We start from the raw sequence: 25,623 nt of genomic DNA, 5'->3' as shown, positions 1-25,623 counted from the left end.
AGGCCTACTTTTCTTTTCGGCCTCTTTTGCCTTTTGCTATTCTCCTACTGACTAATGGGTGGCGCTGTGCAAGCAACACTTTGAACTTTATCCTCCGTAAATTCCCCAAAGAAGAACCAAGTAGCCAATATACGCTTAGCTAGCTGTGTTAACGACAACGAATGCTCGACATTATATCAGTAATATTCCATATTATTTAAAAAGGTGAATGTCTAACAGGCTAAATCCACAAGCGAACTTTACTTTGCATTAGCTGATATGAACACGGGATAGCCAAATACCGGCTAGGGTTGTTTGGCTGCTCACACTAGCTAGCATGTAGCATATAAGCTAACATTTAGATTACTTGTTTATTTCGAAAAAGCAGGAAACGAATGATTGGACATCGGCAGGTGTTCTTGAAACAACAGGATGGAGACGTCCGCTAAAGGTAATGCTGCTTGGCAGAGAATGGTAAATGGCAAATGCTAGCTAGCCAACTACTGTAACTTTCTAATGCATCTCACCCATCTGTAAGCTTAACTCTACGACGTTAATCGGTACGCATTCTCCTCATTACTGACCCATAACACAGGACTGGTGTCATGAAGGTGTGTGAGAGCGTGTAGTAGAGATGTAATCACAGCCCTGATGATGTTGCAGGAAAAGCCAAGCGAAGGCACCTGAACTCAGAGGAGTGTCGTGAAATCAGTAGGAGACCAGAGGGCAGCCAACCCCTCACACAGCCCCACTCCGTCACTCGCAGGCACAGCAACTCCAACCGTGGGTTGTACCCCAGAACACCCACAAAGAGAAAGAGAGGTACTGCACATTTGTGTCTCTAGTTTTTTTTAACTCTTGAGACCTTAAGGGATGATGTAGCATTTTGTACACATATCATTTACCTTGTCATCCCCCCCATTGCTCCCTCTTCTCCTCTTCCCTGGATCTCAGATGCACGTGATGACAAGCAGCAGCAGGGGATCACAAAGTTTTTCCCTGTGATCAGTGTGGTCAAGGTGTTCAGTCCTCAGAAAGCAGCCCTGTCCCAGGGCTCAGGTTCCATAAAGACAGAGGGACTCAATGGAGAGCTCATCCCCAAAAATGAGACAATTGAGGAAGAGGAGGAGGCACTAGCCACCTCTATGAAGGAGGAACCTGAGGATGAGAAGGTGGACTATCTGGAGGGGCTGACAACGGACATGTTTGGGGACGACAAGGAGTTTGAGCGCTGTTGGTCAGATCCAGCCCCAGTCTTTATGAATCACCATGAGGAGGAGGTGGAGGCCCTGCCTGACGCCCTCTACGGCCTCTTGGGAAGCAGCAGGGGCCTGGCCCATCCCCAGGGTCACGTGGACGACCTCCCAGAGGAGGTGCTGATGCTGGTGTTGAGCCTTCTGCCAGCTGAGGACCTCTACTGTAATGTCAGCCTGGTCTGCCAACGCTGGAGGAACATTGTCACCCAGTCACTGGTGAGAGCCTGGGACAGGGGGAGGAAGTTAGGGTTAAAGTTATGAAGATAAGCTAGTGTAAGAATGTTAATAGATGTGCTGTATACATTTTTTTTGTCTAAGTTGTGTCTTTGGGCCCTGTGTGTAGTTTGTGCCCTGGAAAAAGCTGTATTACCGCTACACGAAGAAGGAGATCGACGCCGTGAAGGAGATCAATGCCATCCTAGAAACCCATAGAATCATAAAGGACGACCAGGAGAGCATCCTCCATATAGTCGAGTAAGGACTCTACTGTAAACGGTTCCTTTGCGCCATTTCTGATCTATTCTGTGTGTGTGTGTGTGTTTTTTTCTTATTTTTTTATATTTTTCTCCAGGTTCATGGCCCAGTTTAAGCCCAGTCAGAAGGTGAAGCCGGAGGCAGTGTTACAGAGTGTAAGGACACATTGTCTGTTTCTTCAGGCTGAGGCCTGCATTAAACACAGACTCCCCAAACTGGAGGGTATCGAGGGGGTATGTAGCCACACACACACACACACACGGTTGGAACTACTTTATACTTCTGAGCTTATCTGATTGGACTGTGTGTGTTTGTCAGGGCCCTAACCCGTGGGCAGCCATGGCCCTTATGCTGGTGCTGTGTGACGGGGTGGGAGATGTTCTGGACCTGGTGGTCTGTCTCAGAGGCTGCCTCCCTTCAGCCAGCGCCATCACGGAGTACCTCAGCGCCATGGCAACCATGCTGCTCGCCATGAGGAGGAACGACATCAACATCAGCAACAGGTCAAGATGGAAGTTATATAGATATGAAAGATAGACATGCACAAACAGATGGATAGACAGGCGGACATTGACGGTTCTCCTTCCTCCACTCCAGGTGGCACTACAACATCTTCTATGTCCTTCACCTGATGGAGAACGCTTTACCCACAGCAATAACCAATCAGAGTGGGTGAGGACTGATATCTTTCTGGAAGGAAGTATTTTGAATGAATCAGTAATAACCTGAGTCTCATGCCCAGTCCTCTTTCTCCCAGGAGAGCCCAGGTTCAGGTGACCCACGAACAGCAGCAGATCCTCAACCACGACATCCATAGAGACCACGTGGTCAAGATCATGGCCTTCGCAGGTACCACCAGATCGCTGCAACCTACATCATGCCACAGCTGTTTTTTTAACAGAAAACAAGTTAGATATAGAGTTGGTACTTTTGCTAGCATTCTCTGAATTGTTGCTAGAGGGCACCCTCACCCTGTCAGTTCAGCTCAGTCTGATTCATCAGTTCAGGATGAGAGTACTCTTTCTATATCGTGACAATTGCAGAGTAGTTCAAGTGGATACACACACACACATGAATGGTCCACCCCACTTCACAAGAAAAGCCCACATTGTGAGCTATATGTGATTGTTCCTGCTGTGATGTAGAGTTTAAAGGTTGTTGTTGTGTTCCAGGCACAGGGAAGACCACCACCCTGATTCGGTACGCCCAGCAGAGGCCACACCTCCACTTCCTCTACATGGCCTTCAACAAGTCTGTGGCTACCCAGGCCCAGCGCTGTTTCCCCAGCAACGTGGACTGCAGGACGGTCCACTCCATGGCCTTCGGGGCCGTCGGCAAGAGGTTTGCTTGTCTGTCGGTCTAGAACAGTTTCGTTCCGTATATCTGGTTGTTGTCAGTCTTTCAGTAAAGCCGTTCAATCAGTCACCCAGTCCCCTCTCTCTCCCAGGTACCAGGAGCTGAAGAAGTTGTCTAGTAACGTGAAGCCCTTCTCTGTGGCATGGGTGCTGCCTAAGGGCAGCGGGGGCTTCGTCAACGCCAAGGTGGTCACCCTGACCCTCAATACCTACATGGCCTCGGTCGACACACACATCACCCCCAACCACGTCCCAAACACGTACAAAAACACACATGGCAAATTGACCGTGCCTGACCGCAATGCAAAAAGGGTAAGTGTTATACACAAATCCACAAACACCTCTCCTCCCAAAGAAACATCCCCCACACATTCACACACCAGAACACAAACTTCTCCTCTGTTTTGATCTGATATTCACACAAACATGTCACACACCGGTCATCTCCACAATTGAACAAACTGGCCTTTATTTTTCAGACGTTTGCGAGGGATGCCCAGAGGATCTGGGACAAAATGGTTGCCTTAGAAGAGACCAGGGAGTATGCACACCACATGACCCACGATGGTAATCCCCAAAACTATCTGTTTGCTTTTTCACTCCATAATACAATGCTCAAAAAAATAAAGGGAACACTTAAACAACACAATGTAACTCCAAATCAGTCACACTTCTGTCAAATCAAACTGTCCACTTAGGAAGCAACACTGATTGACAATAAATTTCACATGCTGTTGTGCAAATGGAATAGACAAAATGTGGAAATTATAGGCAATTAGCAAGACACCCCCCAAAACAGGAGTGATTCTGCAGGTGGTGACCACAGACCACTTCTCAGTTCCTATGCTTACTGGCTAATGTTTTGGTCACTTTTGAATGCTGGCGGTGGTCTCACTCTAGTGGTAGCATGAGACGGAGTCTACAACCCATACAAGTGGCTCAGGTAGTGCAGTTCATCCACGATGGCACATCAATGCGAACTGTGGCAAAAAGGTTTGCTGTGTCTGTCAGCGTAGTGTTCAGAGCATGCAGGCGCTACCAGGAGACAGGCCAGTACATCAGGAGATGTGGAGGAGGCCGTAGGAGGGCAACAACCCAGCAGCAGGACCGGTACTTCCGCCTTAGTGCAAGGAGGTGCACTGACTGCCAGAGCCCTGCAAAATGACCTCCAGCAGGCCACAAATGTGCATGTGTCAGCATATGGTCTCACAAGGGGTCTGAGGTTCTCATCTCGGTACCTAATGGCAGTCAGGCTACCTCTGGCGAGCACATGGAGGGATGTGCGGCCCCACAAAGAAATGCCACCCCACACCATGACTGACCCATCGCCAAACCAGTCATGCTGGAGGATGTTGCAGGCAGCAGAACGTTCTCCACGGCGTCTCCAGACTCTGTCACGTCTGTCACATGTGCTCAGTGTGAACCTGCTTTCATCTGTGAAGAGCACAGGGCGCCAGTGGCGAATTTGCCAATCTTGGTGTTCTCTGGCAAATGCGAAACGTCCTGCACGGTGTTGGGCTGTAAGCACAACCCCCACCTGTGGACGTCGGGCCCTCATACCACCCTCATGGAGTCTGTTTTTGACCGTTTGAGCAGACACATGCACATTTGTGGCCTGCTGGAGGTCATTTTGCAGGGCTCTGGCAGTGCACCTCCTTGCACTAAGGCGGAGGTACCGGTCCTGCTGCTGGGTTGTTGCCCTCCTACGGCCTCCTCCACGTCTCCTGATGTACTGGCCTGTCTCCTGGTAGCGCCTGCATGCTCTGAACACTACGCTGACAGACACAGCAAACCTTTTTGCCACAGTTCGCATTGATGTGCCATCGTGGATGAACTGCACTACCTGAGCCACTTGTGTGGGCTGTAGACTCCGTCTCATGCTACCACTAGAGTGAGAACACCGCCAGCATTCAAAAGTGACCAAAACATCAGCCAGGAAGCATAGGAACTGAGAAGTAGTCTGTGGTCACCACCTGCAGAATCACTCCTGTTTTGGGGGGTGTCTTGCTAATTGCCTATAATTTCCACCTTTTGTCTATTCCATTTGCACAACAGCATGTGAAATGTATTGTCAATCAGTGTTGCTTCCTAAGTGGACAGTTTGATTTCACAGAAGTGTGATTGACTTGGAGTTACATTGTGTTGTTTAAGTGTTCCCTTTATTTTTTTGAGCAGTGTATGTCATTAGGATTGGGTCCATTAATGAATGTCTTTCAGGGTATCTGAAGCTGTGGCAGTTGCAGAGGCCGACTCTGGACAAGTATGATGTCATCTTTATAGACGAGGCACAGGACTGTACTCCAGGTACACGACTCAACTACACCACTGTACCACACCTGGACCAAACCTGGGTCTGCATTACACCTGCACCTGGCACCACTCACCTGATAGCATGTCTGTTAGCAGGTCCATGATAAGTGTGTGTGTGTTTGTGTGTCTTAGCCATCATGGACATCATGCTACCTCAGCACTGTGGGAAGATCCTGGTGGGAGACCCTCACCAGCAGATCTATACCTTCAGAGGAGCAGTCAATGCCCTGAACCTGGTGGAACACACACACCTCTACTACCTCACCCAGGTACACACACTTCTCCCTCGCTCAGGTATATACTCACTACACAAAAGCTCAGTGTGTGTATTGAATATGTATTCTTTCTCTTCTCAGAGCTTTCGGTTTGGTTCGGAGATTGCCTACATTGGAGCCACGATTCTCCAAGTGTGTAAGAAAGTGAAGAAGATTCTGGTAGGAGGAAAACAAGACGGTGAGTGAAGGAACACAGGACTCTGATGACAGTTAAAGGCCTGGTGCAGTCAAATCTGTTTTCCTGTGTTTTGTATCATATTGTACAACAAACAGCTGATATTTTACAGTTAACACTGTAAAAGTGGCAATTTTTTAAAGTCAGTGTTATTTCCTGGCCCACTATGTTAACGTGGGTTTGTACTTGGGTACGGATTAAAAAATTACTCAATCTGCCGTTGGCACCCATTCAAATTATCCCCAAGGTTGCCTAGTCCAATCTTATTCATTATCTAAATTAAATGGCATGCCTGTTTTCTCATTAGCTGGCAATGTTGTTTGAAATGTCCAATGTAACATACTTTGGTGATATTGTTATCAACCTACTGCATACCCCTTAAAAATATAAAAGTGTTCTATTAGCATGCTAAAACTCATTAAGACAGACTGGTAGAAGAGCAAGCATAGCTAGCCATCACAAGCATTCACTGGTTGAAGTTTAAGTAACCTTTGATTGTAATGGAGTTGACTGGTGACTATGACATGAATATAAACTTAGTAGCTAGTTTAATAGGTACACCCATCTAGTACCTGGTCGGACCCCCCTTTACATCCACGAACAACCTGCATTCTTCGGGGCATGGAAACATTGCTCACTTGGTATCAAGGGACCTATTGTATGCAAGGAAAACATTCCCCACACCATCATACCACCGCCACCAGCCTGTACTGTTGATACCAGGCACTATGGGGCCATGGACACATGCTGCTTACGCCAAATCCTGACTCAGCCATCAGCATGACACAACAGGAACCTGTATTCGTCAGACCAGGTGATGTTTTTCCACTCCTCAATTGTCCACTGTTGGTGATTGCGTACCTACTAAAGCCGCTTCTTGTTTCTGAGATACTGGAACCGGCACGCCTGGCACCGACGATCATACCACCGACGATCATACCACGCTTAGTCTCTTAGGTCACTCGTTTTGCAGATTCTATTCTCTGAATTCTGCAATGACTTGTCTGCCTGTTTTATGTAGCAAGCCAAGGCCACTCATCTCACTGTCTGTAGGAGTGAACGAGGTGGTGTACCTAATAAACTGGCCAACGAGTATATGATTCACAACATTTGGACAGGAGCTATAATCCAAATTTAAACTATGTGTGTCCATATTGCTTGAATTCAGGCTTGGCTGCACTGCTTTCAATGGGGAAAGATTGCTACTGTGATTTTTGTTCATAATGTCACTTTCCCGGGTGGAGTTTTGGCTTGCCTGGTAACATCACCAGGCCGTATAATTAATATAATAACAAATAGAGTTCCAAACCTCTCGGCTAATAACAGCTACTTTTCAGATTACATATCCCTCCCATTAGACCACTCTGTGGTTAATGCACCGCTTTGGTGCCCTTCCCTCCCTACTCAGAAAGCAACATTCTTGCTTGAAAAATAGGTTTTTGCTAAAAATATATTTTTCTTTGTGACCATTTTAATGTAAAACTATGACAGTAAATGACTTAATTGTTACCCAGAAATGATATATAAGAACGGCTGCACTGGCCTTTTGAAGGTTGACTCAGCAAAATTACGTTGCGTTAAGCAAGATGCAAGACTTCGCTCTCACACCTTCACACACAGCATCTTCACATGGGTTCAATTTTTGCTCTTAGAGCGGGTAGGTATGGGACCAAAACAAAGGAGTTTAGCCTCACGCTTCATCGCTCTTAGTTGTCACTGAAAGTGACCCACTATGTTGTTTACTTTGTCTACCTACTTCATATTTCTAGGTCTAAAGTAGATTTTCTGAAGTGTGTAAACATGCCGGTAAAATATCCATGGTTTTCCATGACTACTATGCTCTTATTTGGTTCTGATTAGATCAGTTTGTTGTAAAGGGAAGATTGCAGAATTAGGTTGCTATTCAACATTCTGATTTGTTTCATCCTTCAAACAAAGTCCCAATACGACATCACTTTACATTTCTATTTTGGGAGAATTGTATATTTTACTTGACCGAAGTGACCTAAAGGGGAGCACTACACGAGGAGTGAAGCCACTGTCCACATAAGACGGTGAAGACCGACATATCGATGAGTACAATTTTTTTACAACAACAAAAAATTGGTCACTCAGACAAACATCTTTTGTCACTTATACAGGGTGGCAGGTAGCCTAGTGGTTAGAGTGTTGGGCAAGTAACCGAAAAGTTGTTGGATCGAATCCCCGAGCTGACAAGGTAAAAATCTGTCGTTCTGCCTCTGAACAAGGCAATGTTACCCGGTAGGCCGTCATTGTAAATAAGAATTGGTTCTTAACTTGCCTATTTAAATAAAAAATAAATACAGCTTTTAGCATAGCTCCTTTTACACCCCTGATTTACCCCTACTAGCAGCCTTGAAACACATAACTTATAAGCAGTTCAGCACATCAGTATTTCTCCTACTGTTAAACAAAATCAAGATAAACCTTCACCATCACAGTAGATATTGAACGTCTTTAACCAAACCGGTTAAAACTCTTGTTGGCAGATGGTATTATAGCTATCCACATGCTAACCCGAGTGCTACCACTAGCAGCAGTCAATCTAGGTATAATGGCTAACACAATCATTAGCTACCATGATATCCTGCAGGTTATATCGGGAAATAAAGGTCGGGCAGGTCAGCAAAATTAGTCATACCTTGAAATAAACAATTACATTAATAAGATTGGTATTTAAAAAAATAAAAAATAATCCACTGTAAAACGTGCAGTATTCTGTTGGAGTTGTTGTAGCTTGCTTGCTAGATAACGTTAGCGAGTTTATTCCATCCCCAAACACCATGCTATATACGTGTAAGTGGGCCAGTTTGTTTTGCATGGCCCGGTGCACTTAGCAGGCTAGCATTGTTTTTATCACGCTTCCACTGTTGTTAGCAATCGTTTAGGGGAAATTGAGCCCTGCATATGACTGAAACGCCAGGTGTTCCCCTTGCCCAGTCTACCCGCCGTATCCTCACGAAACGGCATCTTCCCATCTTCTCGCATTTCGACAACGTGCATGCCGATAAACAGAGGTTGTAGTTCACTGCCGCCACCACCAGGCTGTTCCATTCGTGACATCAAAGATGCAATATATTGTTGGTATGAGTTTTTGATTAATGTAATTCAAATGGAGAAAATAGTGTGTGTGTGTGTGTGTGTGTGTATATATATATTGTAATGACCGGACTAGATCATAAAGGAACAATTGTCCAGACAGAGGATTGCGTTTACAAATTGACGGTTTGTTAACCCAACTTTACACAGACTACTGTTTGGCTGTAGCCCACGCCAAATAAATGAAAGATACCCCACAAAGCAACCGTGACCTTCTCTTGTGAAGCCCAGACGTAAGACAGGAAGAACAATGGCTAAACCCGGTCTTAACTTCCAATGCTCCATCCCCCTGCCCAACCCCCCTCCACACCACTCGGTCATCAGAATCAAATCAAATTTATTTATATAGCCCTTCTTACATCAGCTGATATCTCAAAGTGCTGTACAGAAACCCAGCCTAAAACCCCAAACACCAAGCAATTCAGGTGTAGAAGCACAGTGGCTAGGAAAAACTCCCTAGAAAGGCCAAAACCTAGGAAGAAACCTAGAGAGGAACCAGGCTATGGGGGTGGCCAGTCCTCTTCTGGCTGTGCCGGGTGGAGATTATAACAGAACATGGCCAAGATGTTCAAATGGTCATAAATGACCAGCATGGTCAAATAATAATAATCACAGTAGTTGTCGAGGGTGCAGCAAGTCAGCACCTCAGGAGTAAATGTCAGTTGGCTTTTCATAGCCGATCATTAAGAGTATCTCTACCGCTCCTGCTGTCTCTCTAGAGAGTTGAAAACAGCAGGTCTGGGACAGGTAGCACGTCCGGTGAACAGGTCAGGGTTCCATAGCCGCAGGCAGAACAGTTGAATCTGGAGTAGCAGCACGGCCAGGTGGACTGGGGACAGCAAGGAGTCATCATGCTAGGTAGTCCTGAGGCATGGTCCTAGGGCTCAGGTCCTCCGAGAGACAGAAAGAGAGAATTAGAGAGAGCACACTTAAATTCACACAGGACACCGGATAAGACAGGAGAAGTACGCCAGATATAACAAACTGACCCTATCCCCCCGACACATAAAATACTGCAGCATAAATACTATAGGCTGAGACAGGAGGGGTCAGGGGACACTGTGGCCCTATCAGATGGCCCTGCCCGGGGGTATCAAACAGGAAGGACATAACCCCACCCACTTTGCCAAAGCACAGCCCCCACACCACTAGAGGGATATCTTCAACCACCAACTTACCATCCTGAGACAAGGCCGAGTATAGCCCACAAAGATCTCCGCCACGGCACAACCCAAGGGGGGGGGGCGCCAACCCAGACAGGAAGATCCCGTCAGTGACTCAACACACTCAAGTGACGCACCCCTCCTAGGGACGGCATGAAAGAGCACCAGTAAGCCAGTGACTCAGCCCCTGTAATAGCGTTAGAGGCAGATAATCCCAGTGGAGAGAGGGGAACCGGCCAGGCAGAGACAGCAAGGGCCATTCATTGCTCCAGAGCCTTTCAGTTCACCTTCACACTCCTGGGCCAGACTACACTCAATCATATGACCCACTGAAGAGATGAGTCTTCAGTAAAGACTTAAAAGTTGAGACCGAGTCGGGGGCCTCCCGGGTGGCGCAGTGGTCTAGGGCACTGCATCGCAGCGCTAGCTGTGCCACCAGAGACTCTGGGTTCGCGCCCAGGCTCTGTCGCATCCGGCCGCGACCGGGAGGTCCGTGGGGCGACGCACAATTGGCCAAGCGTCGTCCGGGTTAGGGAGGGTTTGGCCGGTAGGGATATCCTTGTCTCATCGCTCACCAGTGACTCCTGTGGCGGGCTGGGTGCAGTGCGCGCTAACCAAGGTTGCCAGGTGCACGGTGTTTCCTCCGACACATTGGTGCGGCTGGCTTCCGGGTTGGATGCGCGCTGTGTTAAGAAGCAGTGCGGCTTGGTTGGGTTGTGTTTCGGAGGACGCATGGCTTTTGACCTTCGTCTCTCCCGAGCCCGTACGGGAGTCGTAGCGATGAGACAAGATAGTAATTACTAACAATTGGATACCACGAAATTGGGGAGAAAAAGGGGGTAAAATTTAAACACAAAAGAAAAGTTGAGACCGAGTCTGCGTCTCTCGAATGGGTAGGCAGACCATTCCATAAAAATGGAGCTCTATAGGAGAAAGCCCTGCCTCCAGCTGTTTGCTTAGAAATTCTAGGGACAATTAGGAGGTCTTGTGACCGTAGCGTACGTGTAGGTATGTACGGCAGGACCAAATCGGAAAGATAGGTAGGAGCAAGCCCATGTAATGCTTTGTAGGTTAGCAGTAAAACCTTGAAATCAGCCCTTGCCTTAACAGGAAGCCAGTGTAGGTAGGCTAGCACTGGAGTAATATGATCCATTTTTTTGGTTCTAGTCAGGATTCTAGCAGCCGTATTTAGCACTAACTAAAGTTTATTTAGTGCTTTATCCGGGTAAGCGGAAAGTAGAGCATTGCAGTAGTCTAACCTAGAAGTAACAAAAGCATGGATTAATTTTTCTGCATCATTTTTGGACAAAGTTTCTGATTTTTGCAATGTTACGTAGATGGAAAAAAGCTATCCTTGAAACAGTCTTGCTATGTTCGTCAAAAGAGAGATCAGAACATTCTAGGCATTCCCGTGATTGGCAGATAGCAGGTTGATTGTCCCCGCGAACACTGGGTACTGGTAAGTACAACACAACCTACTAATAGCCTAACACATAACACACATCTCCTCCCTCCTACAATGAGTCAGGGGTTAATAACACTGATACCTAAGCCTAAAAAAGAGGTGCTGCTCATCAATAACTGGCGTCCAATTTGTCTTCTTAATAATGACTATAAGATAAGATGACTATAAGATGACTATAAGCCTTACTACGTGCAAAAATAATTAAAGAAGTCCTGGATGTCATTGATGAAACACAGTCTGGCTTCATGAGGAACAGACATATTTCTAACTATGTCAGACTAGTATTAGACATACTTGACTACTCAGACCTAATAGCTTCATATTATTTTTAGATTTTTATAAAGCATTTGACACAGTAGAGCATCAGTTCCTCTTCCACTCCCTTGAGAGACTTGGCTTTGGGGATTTTTTCTGTAAGGCTATTAAGACTTTGTGCAAATGTTAACAGCTCTATCAAATTGAAGTATGGCACTCAACTAGATTTGAGTTAGAGAGGAGGCCGTAGGAGAGCAACAACCCAGCAGCAGGACCGCTACCTCCGCCTTTGTGCAAGGAGGAGCACTGCCAGAGCCCTGCAAAATGACCTCCAGCAGGCCACAAATGTGCATGTGTCTGCTCAAACGGTAAGAAACAGACTCCATGAGGGTGGTATGAGGGCCCGACGTCCACAGGTGGGGGTTGTGCTTACAGCCCAAAACCGTGCAGGACGTTTGGCATTTGCCAGAGAACACCAAGATTGGCAAATTCGCCACTGGCGCCCTGTGCTCTTCACAGATGAAAGCAGGTTCACACTGAGCACATGTGACAGACGTGACAGAGTCTGGAGACGCCGTGGAGAACGTTCTGCTGCCTGCAACATCCTCCAGCATGACCGGTTTGGCGGTGGGTCAGTCATGGTGTGGGGTGGCATTTCTTTGTGGGGCCGCACAGCCCTCCATGTGCTCGCCAGAGGTAGCCTGACTGCCATTAGGTACCGAGATGAGATCCTCAGACCCCTTGTGAGACCATATGCTGACACATGCACATTTGTGGCCTGCTGGAGGTCATTTTGCAGGGCGCTGGCAGTGCACCTCCTTGCACAAAGGCGGAGGTAGCGGTCCTGCTGCTGGGTTGTTGCCCTCCTACGGACTCCTCCACGTCTCCTGATGTACTGGCCTGTCTCCTGGTAGCGCCTCCATGCTCTGGACACTACGCTGACAGACACAGCAAACATTTTTGCCACAGCTCGCATTGATGTGCCATCCTGGATGAACTGCACTACCTGAGCCACTTGTGTGGGTTGTAGACTCCGTCTCATGCTACCACTAGAGTGAAAGCACCGCCAGCATTCAAAAGTGACCAAAACATCAGCCAGGAAGCATAGGAACTGAGAAGTGGTCTGTGGTCACCACCTGCAGAACCATTCCTTTATTGGGGGTGTCTTGCTAATTGCCTATAATTTCCACCTTTTGTCTATTCCATTTGCACAACAGCATGTGAAATTTATTGTCAATCAGTGTTGCTTCCTAAGTGGACAGTTTGATTTCACAGAAGTGTGATTGACTTGGAGTTACATTGTGTTGTTTAAGTGTTCCCTTTATTTTTTTGAGCAGTGTTTTTTAAAAATGTAATACGTTTTGGGTGGAATATCATCATTCTACGTTGTTAGATTTGTGGAAATATATAGTGCAACCTGCTCTTTTAATGTGCGTGCGTGTCTGTCTGTCCATCCACAGGCTGTGTGCAGGGTAAGGCTGTGGACTCACTGCGTCCCCTGACTACAGGGTCGAGTCCTGGTCGGGGCAAGTTAGCAGTGCTGTCTCGCTCTAACGTCTCTGTGTTCGACCAAGCAGTCAGACTCACCGACGCCAACCCCCGCTGTAGGCTGCACATTGTAGGGGTGAGTCTCCATACACCCCCTCACCCCCCAAAACACACACACACACACGTGTTTGGGTCTTGTGTAAGACATGTGTTTTCCATTTTCAACTCCAGGGTGTGGAGAATTTTGGTCTGAAAAGAATCATGGACATTTGGGTTCTGATGCAGCCAGAAAACAACCGCTCTCGAGGTGAGTGGTATGTTGTACCTATGTGACATCTGTTTTTGGTTAGACAGTATCCTGCCTTGGCTCTCTCAATGCTCATTGTTTTATTGGTTGGGTCTTTTGTGTCAATAGGTTTAGCTCTACTCTGCAGTGTAACTAGCTCTCTCCCTTTTTAAACGTGCTCCCTTCTCCTTCTCTCCCTGTTCTCTAGGCATCAAGGACAGCTTCATCCGTAGGTTCACCCAGCAGAGTCTGGGGGGCTACTTTGGGCTGAAGAGTTACGCAAAAAAAACAGAGGACCGTGAGTTGGAGGGCAAACTCTCCATGGTGGAGAAATACAACAGCCGCATCCCTGAGCTGGTGGAACGCCTCTACGGCTGCACAGAGAGAGAGGCCCAACACGCAGGTACACACACAGTTACATACTGTACACACACTGTACAGAGACACATGCACACAGGTACATACTGCACACACATAGACACATAAACAGATGTCACACACACTCGCCACTGTACAGACACACAGAGTTGTGAATTGCTGTATTTTTGTATTTGAGAGTCTGATCTTTTTCATTTGTATCAACCCTCCCCTGCTGTCTGTCTCTTATCTCTTAGATTTTATCCTGGGGACAGTCCATAAGTCAAAGGGTCTGGAGTTTGACACGGTGGTTATCACTGATGACTTTGCTAAGGTGCCCTGTGCCGCCCACAACTTACCCAGACTTTCCAGCTGCTCAGGAGGTGTGTGTGTGTGTGTGTGTGTGTGTGTGTGTGTGTGTGTGTGTGTGTGTGTGTGTGCAATTATTAGGCAATCAAACCTATCCAAATACCAACTCTTATCTAAGGCCAAGGACTGTTTGCATTGGTCCACGGCCTATGCAAAATCAACATTGGTTAATTTAATGTATTACAGTCCAGATTATAGTACCAATGTTTGTTAGTGGCTGACTCCACTGTTTTCTCCCTCGTCCTCTAGGTGACATCCCAGACGATGAGTGGAACCTGCTGTATGTGGCGGTGACTCGGGCCAAGAGCTCTCTGGTCATCACCAAGAACATCACCAACATCCTCACACTGGCTGGGGTGAGAGCACTGATCACTGGAGGCTGGTGAGTGGAGGATGGCTCATAATAATGGCTGGAAAGGAGTGAATGGAATGGTATTTAACACATGGTAACCATGTTTGATTCCATTCAGACCATTGTTATGAGTCGTCCTCCCCTCAGCAACCTCCTCTGGCACTGACCCCCTCCACTACACTCATCCCTCTTCACTTCTCTCTCTCTATTCGTCTACTCCACCCTCTCTACCCCTCCATCACTCTCTAACACACTCCTTCGCTCTACTTAACTTTCTCCTGTTCCCAGTCTTTCTATCTGTCTTTTATGTGTGTTATTTCTCAAACACCGTCTCAGAGAAATGTACAAGCTGTTCATTGAAGCAGGATGTTGTGGTAATGTAATTCTGAGAGCCTCATTCCTCTTTGGGTGACATTTATGTGACGCTCTGAAGATTTTCGCCCTCCAGACATTACTTCCAAAAGGACTTAATGATGAAATGCCTATGTATGTTATGCTGTGAATTGGAACATGAAATATGTGTCTCTTGTAGATTATTCTGACGTTTTTCATATGATGTACCCAATGACTAATGAAAACTTGCTATGTCCTCATTGAGATTATACAGAAGTGTTCAATATGTCTTATTTATACACTTGTTATATTTGGTAGCACTTATTTGTTTTTTCCTTTGCCTCCAACCCCCTTCGATATGTAGAACGGATGTGGGTGGGGCCAGGTCTACATAAGGGTGCAACTTTCAAAAAACCCCAAAAGCTCTGACGAAGGCCGTGTGGCCGATACGTAAAGCTTATTAAATATCGGTGATACTATCAAGAGCAGTGTGCGGTTTCCTTTTTCCTTCATGTGTGTTATTTCTCAAACACCGTCTCAGAGAAATGTACAAGCTGTTCATTGAAGCAGGATGTTGTGGTAATGTAATTCTGAGAGCCTCATTCCTCTTTGGGTGACATTTATGTGACGCAAATGAGCACGTCACTGTGCAAGTGAATGTGTTCCACTTGAATTTGTGTTCTGTGAAAGCCTCCTCCCATAGCCTGGTGGTCTAGTCTGTGTTGTTAGCCAACCCTCTGTGTGTATGGCTTGACAGTGATTGGAGAGTAGGAAGCACTACAGTATGGGACCAAGGCTCAAAAAGCTTCTCAGAGCAGGAGTGCTGATCTTGGGCCAGATCCACCTGTCCATATAATTATTTTCCTTGTGATCTAAAAAGCAAAACTGATCCTAGATCACAGCACTCCTGCTCTGAGACTCTTTGTGAATACGGGACCAGGCTAACTCCTCCCATGGTTAACACTTTAACTTCCTGTTGTTCCCCAGGAGTACTTCCTGAGGACAGAGTTGACCAGCGCCCTGCTGACCGAGGGCCAGCCACCCTGCTGCTCCGTGCGGGAGTGTCATAACCACATCATGCCCGACTGGCCCCTCGCCATGTGCAAGCTGCCACTCCAATACGTAAGGCCCCGCTTCCTCCTCCCTACCACCATACCACATTCTGATTTGCAATGTCTCTCAACCAGACCTGATCATTTCAGACAGGTGTGGGTGCAGGAGGTCTAGAAAAATTGCCCACATTCCACTAACAGCTAACAAGTTAGACCTGTTAGCCAACTGTCAGTCGGTCAGAGGGCCCCTACGGGGAAATCATGTTATCACTATTACATTTAGTGTGCCTGAGCTGTGCTGAGGCAGTGAATGTTAAGTCATGAAAGGGATTTAGTACATACAGCAGTTGTAGTTGAGATGGTGAACTCCTGTCTATTACAGCACAGGGCAGGCAAACGACAGGTCAAGGCAGGCAGGGGTCGAATAGTGGGGTAAAGGTACAAGACTTCATAGTCGTGTCAGGCACAGGTCGGTAATCCAGAGTTGGGGCAAAGTTACAGTACGGCAGGCAGAATTGTCAGGCAGGCGGGCTCAGATGGGTCAGGCAAGGGTCAAAACCAGGAGGGCGAGAAAAAGAGACTGGGGAAAAGCAGGAGATGAGACAAACGCTGGTGGACTTGACAAACAAGACGAACAGAACACAGGTATAAATACACAGGGGATAATGGAAAAGATGGAAACAGGAGACAAAGGGCTGTGAGACATGGGTTTAACTCTGGACACATGAAAGGTGGGATGTATATGAAGGGTACGGGGCAACAGAAGACAAACAGCAGAGGGGATAATCATTTTGGAGATGGGAAATGGCCCTATAAACCGGGGGGAGAGTTTGCGGGATTCTGCCCGGAGGGGCACATCCCGGGTGGATAGCCATACCTTCTGCCTGAGACGATTACCGGGGAGCCGTGGTCCAATGGTGATCTGCTTGACGTCGATACCTGGAGGTGGTCTTGAGGGCCGACCGGGCTCTCTTCCAGGTACGACGACAGTGGCGGACTAACATCGGGGCAGAAAAGCGGGGGCTGCTTGGGGAAAAGCGAGGGCTGATTCCAGGGAAAGGTGTTGCAGGCGTATCCGACCCCCCCCCCCCCCCCCCCCCCCCCCCAGCTGCTGGCACCAGGAGGTGGCGTTGGCGGAGACCAGGCAGCATATAGTAGTCTCCAGATCCTGTTTTGCTCGCTTCGTCTGGCTGTTGGACTTGGGGTGGAATCCGGAGGACAGGCTGGCCAATGACCCAATGAGGGTGCAGAACGCCTTCCAGAACCGAGATGAGAACTGAGGGCCCCGGTCAGACACCATGTCGACCGGTGTCCATGGATCCGGAAGACGTGCTGCACCATGAGCTGTGCCGTTTCCTTGGCAGAGGGTAGTTTAGGGAGAGGAATGAAGTGGGCGGCTTTGGAAAACCGATCCAACACAGTCAGGATGGCAGTGATGCCATCAGATGGGGGATGACCGTGACAAAGTCCAGGGAGATGTGGGACCAGGGACGTGAAGGACAGGCAGAGGTTGGAGGAGACCAGCCGGAGCTTGTCCGAGTCTTGTTTTGTGCAAATGCGGAGACGTCAGGGACCATGGTGGGCCACCAAAAGCCAGGGTCCGGCAGGAGCCCGGGTGGCAGGCAAGAACATCTGGTTATCTGGGGCCAATCCACCACCGTTCACCTTCCCGGGATCCATCTGGACACTCCCAGCGGAAATGATGTGCCCCAGAAAGGGGATGGTGGAGCGATGGAACCCTCACTTCTCTGCCTTAACAAACAGCTGGTTCTCCAGGAGGCGTTGAAGAACCTGTCAGACGTAGAGCACATGTTTTGGGGGGGGGGCGTGAGAAGACGATGTCATCAATGTAGACGAAGACGAACCGGTTCAACATGTCGCGGAGAACATCATTTACCTGAGCCTGGAACACAGCAGGGGTGTTGGTGAGGCCAAATGGCATGACCAAATACTCATCGTGGCCGCTGGCCGTGTTGCTGGTGGTCTTCCACTCATCCCCCTCCGCACGAGGTGATAGGCGTTCCATAGATCCAGCTTGGAAAACATGGTGGCACCCTGGAGCGGCTCGAAGGCTGAGGAGATGTGGTAGCGGGTAGCGGTTCTTCACCGTTATGTCATTGAGTCCCAGGTAGTCGATGCACGGGTGCAGGGTCTTTTCCTTCTTCTCCACAAAGAAGAACCCTGTGCCGGCGGGAGAGGACGAATGACGCAATAAATCCTGCAGCTAGGGAGTCCCCAATGTAGGTGTCCATAGCTTTGGTCTCCGGTCACGACAGTGAGTACAGTCGTCTCTGGGGCGGAGTAGTGCTAAGGAGGTCAATCCCGCAGTCTTATGGTCGGTGCAGTGGAAGCGAATTGGCCCGGGCCTTGTTGAACACCTCCTGAAGGTCCTGGTACTCCGCGGGAATGGCGGAGAGGTCCGGGGCACCGTCAGAGCCCCCAGGAAAACATCCCGGGGCAGGTTGCTCTGACTTCAGACACTGGGCGTGGCAGAAACGGCTCCAGCCCATGATGGCACCAGTCGACCAGTTCGTGAGGGGATTGTGTCGCTGGAGCCAGGAGAATCCCAATACCACGGGAATCTGAGGAGACTTGATGAGCAGGAATTGAATGGTCTCTCTGTGATTCCCTGACACCCGTAGGTTGATGGTAGTGGTAATATGAGTGACCCAGCCTATAGCGCGCCCGACCAGCGCTCTAACGTCCATGGGAATGTTGAGGGGATTTTCAGCTCTGAAGCTAGGGTAGCGTCCAAAAAACTTTCATCGGCACCAGAGTCAATGAGGTCCTGGAGAGATTTAGACTTGTTTCCCCACAGCAGAATGGCATTAACAAGGTGGCGAGCAAGGGAAGCAGGAAAGTTCTCTATATGGCCCACCAAAGTAGTCGCTCCTACCAGTGTGCCTGGTCTTTTTAAAGGACAAGAGAACACAAAATGACCAAGTGTCCTGCAATATAGACAATTCTTCGTGTTGATCCTGTATTGCCGTTCCGCAGGCGAAACCCCAGCTCTACCTAGTTGCATAGGATCGGGAAGCGGTCCCTCAGCCGTCTTCGGCGACTTTCGGGGAAGGTCGGGAAGCCTCGGGTTCTTTCGGCAACGGAATCGTCGGGGACTTCCGGGATGACTCGGAGGCAAATTGAAATCCCTGGACGTGCGAGCGAAGTTGAATTTCCTCTCCCTCCGTCGTTCCCGTAGTCGCCAATCGATTCGTATGGTCAAAGAGATGAGGGAATCGAGATCCATAGGTAACTTCTGAGCTGCATGTTCGTCCTTGACCTCCTCCGAGACGACGTGCAGGAACATATCAAACAGTGCTTCCTAGTTCCAAGCACTCTCCGCTGCCAACGTTCGGAAATCCACCGCATAGTCTGCCACACTGCGGGAGTCCTGCGCAGCTTCTCTCCCGGAGAATGGGGCTTCAAAACCCTTCATCTCCCCCATGAACCCCTCCAGACTAACGCATATGGCCGGCTGTTACAGCAGTAGCCCAGGTAAGACCCCTCCCGGACATCCGCGTGATAGGCTATCTTGGAGCGATCCGAGCGGAAGGAGGAGGGCTGAAGCTCGAAAATGAGGGCACACTGAGCTAGAAACGTCTGACAGGTGCTCGGCTCTCCATTGAAGCGTTCCGGGGGAGGTAAGCGGGGCTCCAGAGAAGGTGGAGTGACCGATGAGACGGCGCTGCTAGCAGCTGAGTTACTGAGGGTCTGTGGGGTTACCACCGTGGTAGGTTGCCTCCCAAACAACACGCGGAATTGCTCCAGCAAAATGTCCAATGCCCGGTTATGGCATTCAGGCAACGTTTGAACCCCCTCCATAAGGCCTTGAAGCAGTTCCTCGTGCCTTTCGCTGGTGGCTCCTTGGGAGGAGATGGTGTCGCGCAGCTGGCCCAGGTCTGCTGCTTCAGTCAGTGCCCGTTTGCACTATCAGGTTTGAAGGTAAGACCCAGATGCAGACTGTGTCGAAGTAATAATTTTAATTACAGCAACAGGGCAGGCAAACAACATGTCAAGGCAGGCAGGGGTTTAATTAGCAGAGTAGTGGGGCAAAGGTACAGGACGGCAGGCTCAGGATCAGGCAGAGTAGTGGGGCAAAGGTACAGGACGGCAGGCTCAGGATCAGGCAAAATGGTCAGGCAGGCGGGCTCAGAGACAGGACAGGCAAGGGTCAAAACCAGGAGGGTGAGAAAAAGAGAGACTGGGAAAAGCAGGAGCTGAGACATAAAACGCTGGTAGACTTAACAAGACGAACTGGCAACAGACAGAACACAGGTGTAAATACACAGGGGAAGATGGGTGACACCTGAAGAGGGGGGTTGGAGACAATCACAAAGACAGGTGAAACCGTGCACACCTTTGACTTCCTTTGTGACCTTATCGAAAGCAACAATCCTATTGTCCTCTGACCAGACAATGCAAATCTTCCCAAGATTTCGGGTGCTTACTCGGTGCCAGTGCTTTTGACAATTGGCTGCAACACGATGTCTATTAACAGGATAATGGCGGGTGTCGCTTCTCTTACAAATGCTGTTATTTTATCTAAAACATCAGGTGTACGCCGACCGCAGCTAAGTAACTCATGCAAAGAGTTCAAGCGCAATTATATGTTTTATCTCCAGTACTTTGCCATGATTGTCAGTTATGTAGCTGCTCTACTGATAATCTCAGTGCGTCCTTGCTGGGATGACACAATCAGTCTACTACCGGAGAATATCAACACCAAACACATTGGTTCCACGGGAGTGGACAGTACACAGCATACCATAATGTTCTGAATAATGGCCAAATCTACCTCGCTCCCTATTCCACTGAACCGCTTAGGCGCAACAAACACAAGTCCAACATTTATCGGAAACTTTTAAACTACCTGTTCACTACCCTACTCTCCAGGGATGTGCAACTCAATCCTGTGCCTAACATCACCGAGCCAGCGATACTCACCGAAGTGGAAAGCAGTGGATGGCCTCGTCCACTGATCGTCACCGCTGTGGAAGTGGATGAGTGCTATGGTCCCATGGCGTCTCTCGACTCACCCGGCTCCAGGATAGATTTTGACTCTTCAAACATACCCAAGTCGCTATATGCGATCCCTGATTATGCTTCTGGTATGCAAGCTGTTTTAATTAGTTCCTCGCATCCAGTGCAGGCGAGAGGGATTGTTAATTGCGCTACCGAACTGCCCCTAATCAAAACGAAACAAAACGGCCTAAACCCAGCCGCCAGAAAACACCGAAAATTAAACTTTTTTCAATGTGTCAATCACTCTCGAGTCATCTGGGACCCACGAGCTAAGCCCAAGGGACTACTAGGGGAGCACTTGAACATTTGTAGTGTCATTCCAAAAAGTGATCAAATTCAACATTTACTCAGACTCCAACCTTGACTTCCTCTGCCTCTCAGAGATATGGCTCCTTAACTCTCCATATGCTGCTTTGATTGTGCCTGGCTACAATGTTTACAGGAGAGACAGGATTGAAGGAGGAGGGGGTGTGATGATTTACATTAAATAACATATCCGATGTAAACAAATTGAGTGGTCATGTGATAATGAACTAGAATGTATTGGCCTGAACGTTACACTGTCTCCCCAAATGTCTTTTACCCTTATTGGTATGTATAGGCCACCTTCCACCAAAAGTGTTTTTTGATCAGTTTAATAACATGCTTAGGGAATGTGATTTTGGGAAAGAGGTCATCTTAATGGGAGATTTTAATATTAATTATGAAGACAAGTCTTGTAGGAAAACCCTCAAACGGATCGCTAATACCTTTTACCTTACACAGCTAGTTAAAGGGCCAACCAGGGTGACTTGTTGCTCTAAAACACAGATTGATTTGGTGTTCAGTAATAAACCAGAGAGAGTGACTAAATCATTCAATATGGTTACTGGGCTATCTGATCATAATCTGACACTTATAGCCAGAAAGCTGTCTAAGAGCAGGTTTAACCTCTCTACTGTTAGAAAGCCGGATCAACTAAGAATACCTAAGAGTGAATTAAACTATTTTGAAAACGCAATTAAGGGAATTAACTGGAATGATCTCTTGTCCTATACATACGTGGAAGCTGATAGTCGGGTTTTTCTATCCACAATCCAGACTACAATAAATGGTTTCCTAAAGAAAATCAAATCCAAACCTGGCCAAAAGAGGACTCTTCCTTGGCTAAATGGAGAAATCTGGAAATTGATGAAAGAACGAGATTCCGCTCTAAAAATAGCCCTAACATCCAAATTAGAGCATGACAGACGTAGGTTTACCATGTTGAGAAATAAGGTGATGAAAGAAATCAGACAGGCCAAGGCAAACTTTTTTATTAACATAATTGGTGAAGCAAAGGGAAATTCTAAATTGATCTGGGAGAATCTAAAAAAGTGAACAGGGAAAGACCATAGTAACACTGCAAAAAAGACTAGAAATCTTGGTGAATAACAATCTAACACAGGATGCAGTCGAAATGGCAATAGCCTTCAATTCCTACTTTATTAGTATACTGGTTTCTTGGGCTCAGTGCTAGTGAATGATGCTCAACCTGTCTTCATCATAAGGGAGGTTTCTGAGTCAAAGGTGAACAAGGTGATTCGCTCACTAAAGAACTCTAAAGCCAAAGATGTGTTTGGGCTGGACTCTGCCTTTTCTTAAAAACTACAAAGAGTCACTCATTGGCCCCATTACTAAGGTCACCAACACATCTATTGGTCTCGGGGTGTTTCCAAGGGTATGGAAATCAGCCATAATAACGGACTTCTTTAAATCAGGCGACCCTGCTGACGTGCGTAACTACAGGCCCATTAGTATACTACCTGTGGTGTCAAAGGTTGTTGAAAAATGTGTAGCAGAACAACTGATTGCCCACCTCAACAACAGCCCCTTGACATTACACTCCACAGAAACGGCCAACTGCTTTCTTCTGGAAAATGTGAAGTCCAAGATGGACAAAGGGGGCGTTGTTGGGGCTGTGTTTCTGGACCTAAGGAAGACTTTTGATACTGTTAACCATGAGATTCTCATCACAAAATTGTCCAAGTTCAACTTCTCCCCCGATGCCTTGAGATGGATGAAATCATACCTTGAAGGCAAAACTCAGTGTGTCAGAGTGAGCAATGAGCTGTCGCCCACTCTTAGCTATGATGTGGGCGTGCCCCAAGGGTCAATACAGGGGCCCCTCCTGTTCAGCCTGTACATTAATGATCTGCCTTCTGTCTGTACTGGGTCTGAAGTTCAAGTGTATGCAGATGATACAGTGATATATATGCATGCAAAGAGCAAACAACAAGCTGCACAAGAACTCACTACTGTAATGGTCCAGGTTACAAAGTGGCTCAGTGACTCGTGTTTGCATCTCAATGTGAAAAAAACTCAATGCATGTTCTTCACAAAGAGGGCAACAGATGCTACTGAGCCAGATGTCTGTGTATCAGGGTAGAAGCTCCAGGTGGTATCTGATTTTAAGTACCTTGGCATTATACTTGATTCCAACCTCTCTTTTAAAAAGCATGTGAAAAAGGTAATTCAGATAACCAAATTCAACCTAGCTAATTTCCGATTTATACGAAATTGTTTGACTACAGAGGTAGCAAAACTGTACTTCAAATCTATGATACTCCCCCACTTAACATACTGCTTGTCTAGTTGGGCCCAAGCTTGCTGTACAACGTTAAAACCTATTCAGTTGGTCTACAAACAGGCTCTCAAAGTGCTTGATAGGAAGCCCAATAGCCATCATCACTGTTACATCCTCAGAATGCATGAGCTCCTGAATTGGGAAAATCTTGTGCAATACACCAACGCATGTCTTGTATTCAAGATCCTAAATGGCCTGGCTCCCCCTCCACTCAGTATTTTTGTTAAACAGAAAACCCAAACATATGGCAGCAGATCCACAAGGTCTGCCATGAGAGGTGACTGTATAGTTCCCTTAAGGAAAAGCACCTTTAGTAAATCCGCTTTCTCTGTGAGAGCTTCCCATGTCTGGAATACACTGCCATCAGACACACATAACTACACCACATATCACACTTTCACAAAATGCATGAAGACATGGCTAAAGGTCAATCAGATTTGTGAACATAATCCCTAGCTGTGTGTTGCCGCTTTCCATGTTGTCGTCCTGTAGCTTGTGAGGTGTGGAAACACTTAGTTGCTTTTATGAATTTTGTCTTGCTGCTTTTTGTTCTATGTTGCTCTGTCTATGCTACGTCTTGCTTGTCCTATGTTGCTCTGCGTGTGCTCACTGCTCAATGATTGTCTATATTGTAATTGTTTTTAATAACCTGCCCAGGGACTGCGGTTGAAAAATAGCCAGCTTGCTAAAACTGGCACTTTTACTGAAACGTTGATTAATGTGCACTGTCCCTGTAAAAAAATTAACTCAACTCAAACAGATCAGGGTGTGACATTGTGTGTGACTGACTGACTCTCTGTGTGTTGTAGATGGATAGTGCAGACGATGGAGGTCCTATGTGTGGGGCGTGTGTGTTGCAGCGTATCGGCCCCACGGCCAGTCTCCTAGCCTCCCCAGAACTGCTCAAGGTCCTGCCAGTGACGGAGGAGCGCCTGAACCTGCCCATCAACTACGCTTTGCTGATGGCTCTCTTCTGAGGGGACATGCTCACGTACTCACACACTCAACATGCTGCTTGAGCTGTTCTGAAAACACACCCACACAACATGAGACATGAACCTCTCCACTGATGTTGTCTTGGGGAAAAAATCAGTCTGCGAAATAGGCATTTGAACTAGCCAATTATGGACCAGAAGGTAACAGTGTGGAACAGAGATACTCAGCCAATCTCCTAGCACCTAGAGACACTGACAATGTGGTACCCTTGATGATGATTGGCCTAGAGCTGCCCCCCATGATCTCTGTTAGTCTAAAGGTGTGTTCCTTGTAAATTTGGATAAATGTTTGGGGCACAATGCCATTGTGAAATCTATATGTCTTGTTTTTTAGTGGTTATATTTTGCTGCGAAGAAAATGCACAAGTTCAGTCCTGTCTTTAAGTACGTCTCATTTTCTACTTTACTTTTTAAAATCTGTTTTTATTTGATGTCTTTTAAAATTATAACAAAAGAAACATTTGTCTTCAGTTTGAGTACTTTGAGGTTAACAACATAAGCATCATCATAAATCATGTCCATTGTTTCCATAAAGACACAGTTGCCAATACTCTAATGGAAATGGTAAAGACAAGTATTTGTGGTTAATTTGGAATGCAATATAAAGTGCAAACTACCATATAAGGAATAGGTGCCTTTTGGAATGAGACCTGTGTCTGTGTTTGAGAGGATCAATACCGCTATGTTTCATGTCTACATTGTTTTCCTGTGTTTGTAATCAGATTGTACAACAGCTGATATTTTACAGTTAGCACTGTAAAAGTGGCAATTTTTTTAAGTCCGTGTTATTTCCTGGCCCACTATGTTAACGTGGGTCGTACTGGGGTACGGATTAAAAAATTCCTCAATCTGCCATTGACGCCCATTCAAATTATTCCTAAAGTTGCCTAGTCTAATCTTGTTCATTCTCTAAAATAAATGCCATGTTTTCTCATTA

The 25,623-nt window shown here is 47.2% G+C and overlaps 1 protein-coding gene across 2 annotated transcripts; it reads left to right on the top strand.

Moving 5' to 3' along the window:
- The first annotated feature begins 82 nt into the window (after positions 1-82).
- fbxo18 (F-box DNA helicase 1) lies at positions 83-25,623 on the top strand. 2 transcript variants are annotated; one of them, XM_055937769.1, is made up of 21 exons: positions 83-430; positions 643-801; positions 934-1,451; positions 1,579-1,709; positions 1,807-1,864; positions 2,028-2,212; positions 2,307-2,381; positions 2,467-2,558; positions 2,882-3,050; positions 3,157-3,376; positions 3,544-3,631; positions 5,282-5,368; positions 5,507-5,643; positions 5,731-5,827; positions 13,288-13,451; positions 13,547-13,622; positions 13,810-14,004; positions 14,216-14,341; positions 14,577-14,683; positions 16,000-16,134; positions 24,501-25,623. In XM_055937769.1, the coding sequence occupies exons 1-21, from the start codon at positions 412-414 to the stop codon at positions 24,666-24,668; spliced, it is 3,006 nt and encodes a 1,001-aa protein (XP_055793744.1). In that variant the 5' UTR covers positions 83-411; the 3' UTR covers positions 24,669-25,623. The 2 variants fall into 2 exon arrangements, with proteins under 2 accessions (XP_055793744.1, XP_055793743.1); XM_055937768.1 differs by having other exon boundaries at positions 1,807-1,942.

The sequence above is a fragment of the Salvelinus fontinalis genome, chromosome 11, assembly GCF_029448725.1.
Source record: "Salvelinus fontinalis isolate EN_2023a chromosome 11, ASM2944872v1, whole genome shotgun sequence".
NCBI lineage: Eukaryota > Metazoa > Chordata > Actinopteri > Salmoniformes > Salmonidae > Salvelinus > Salvelinus fontinalis.
This window is presented reverse-complemented; position numbering and strand designations above follow the sequence as displayed.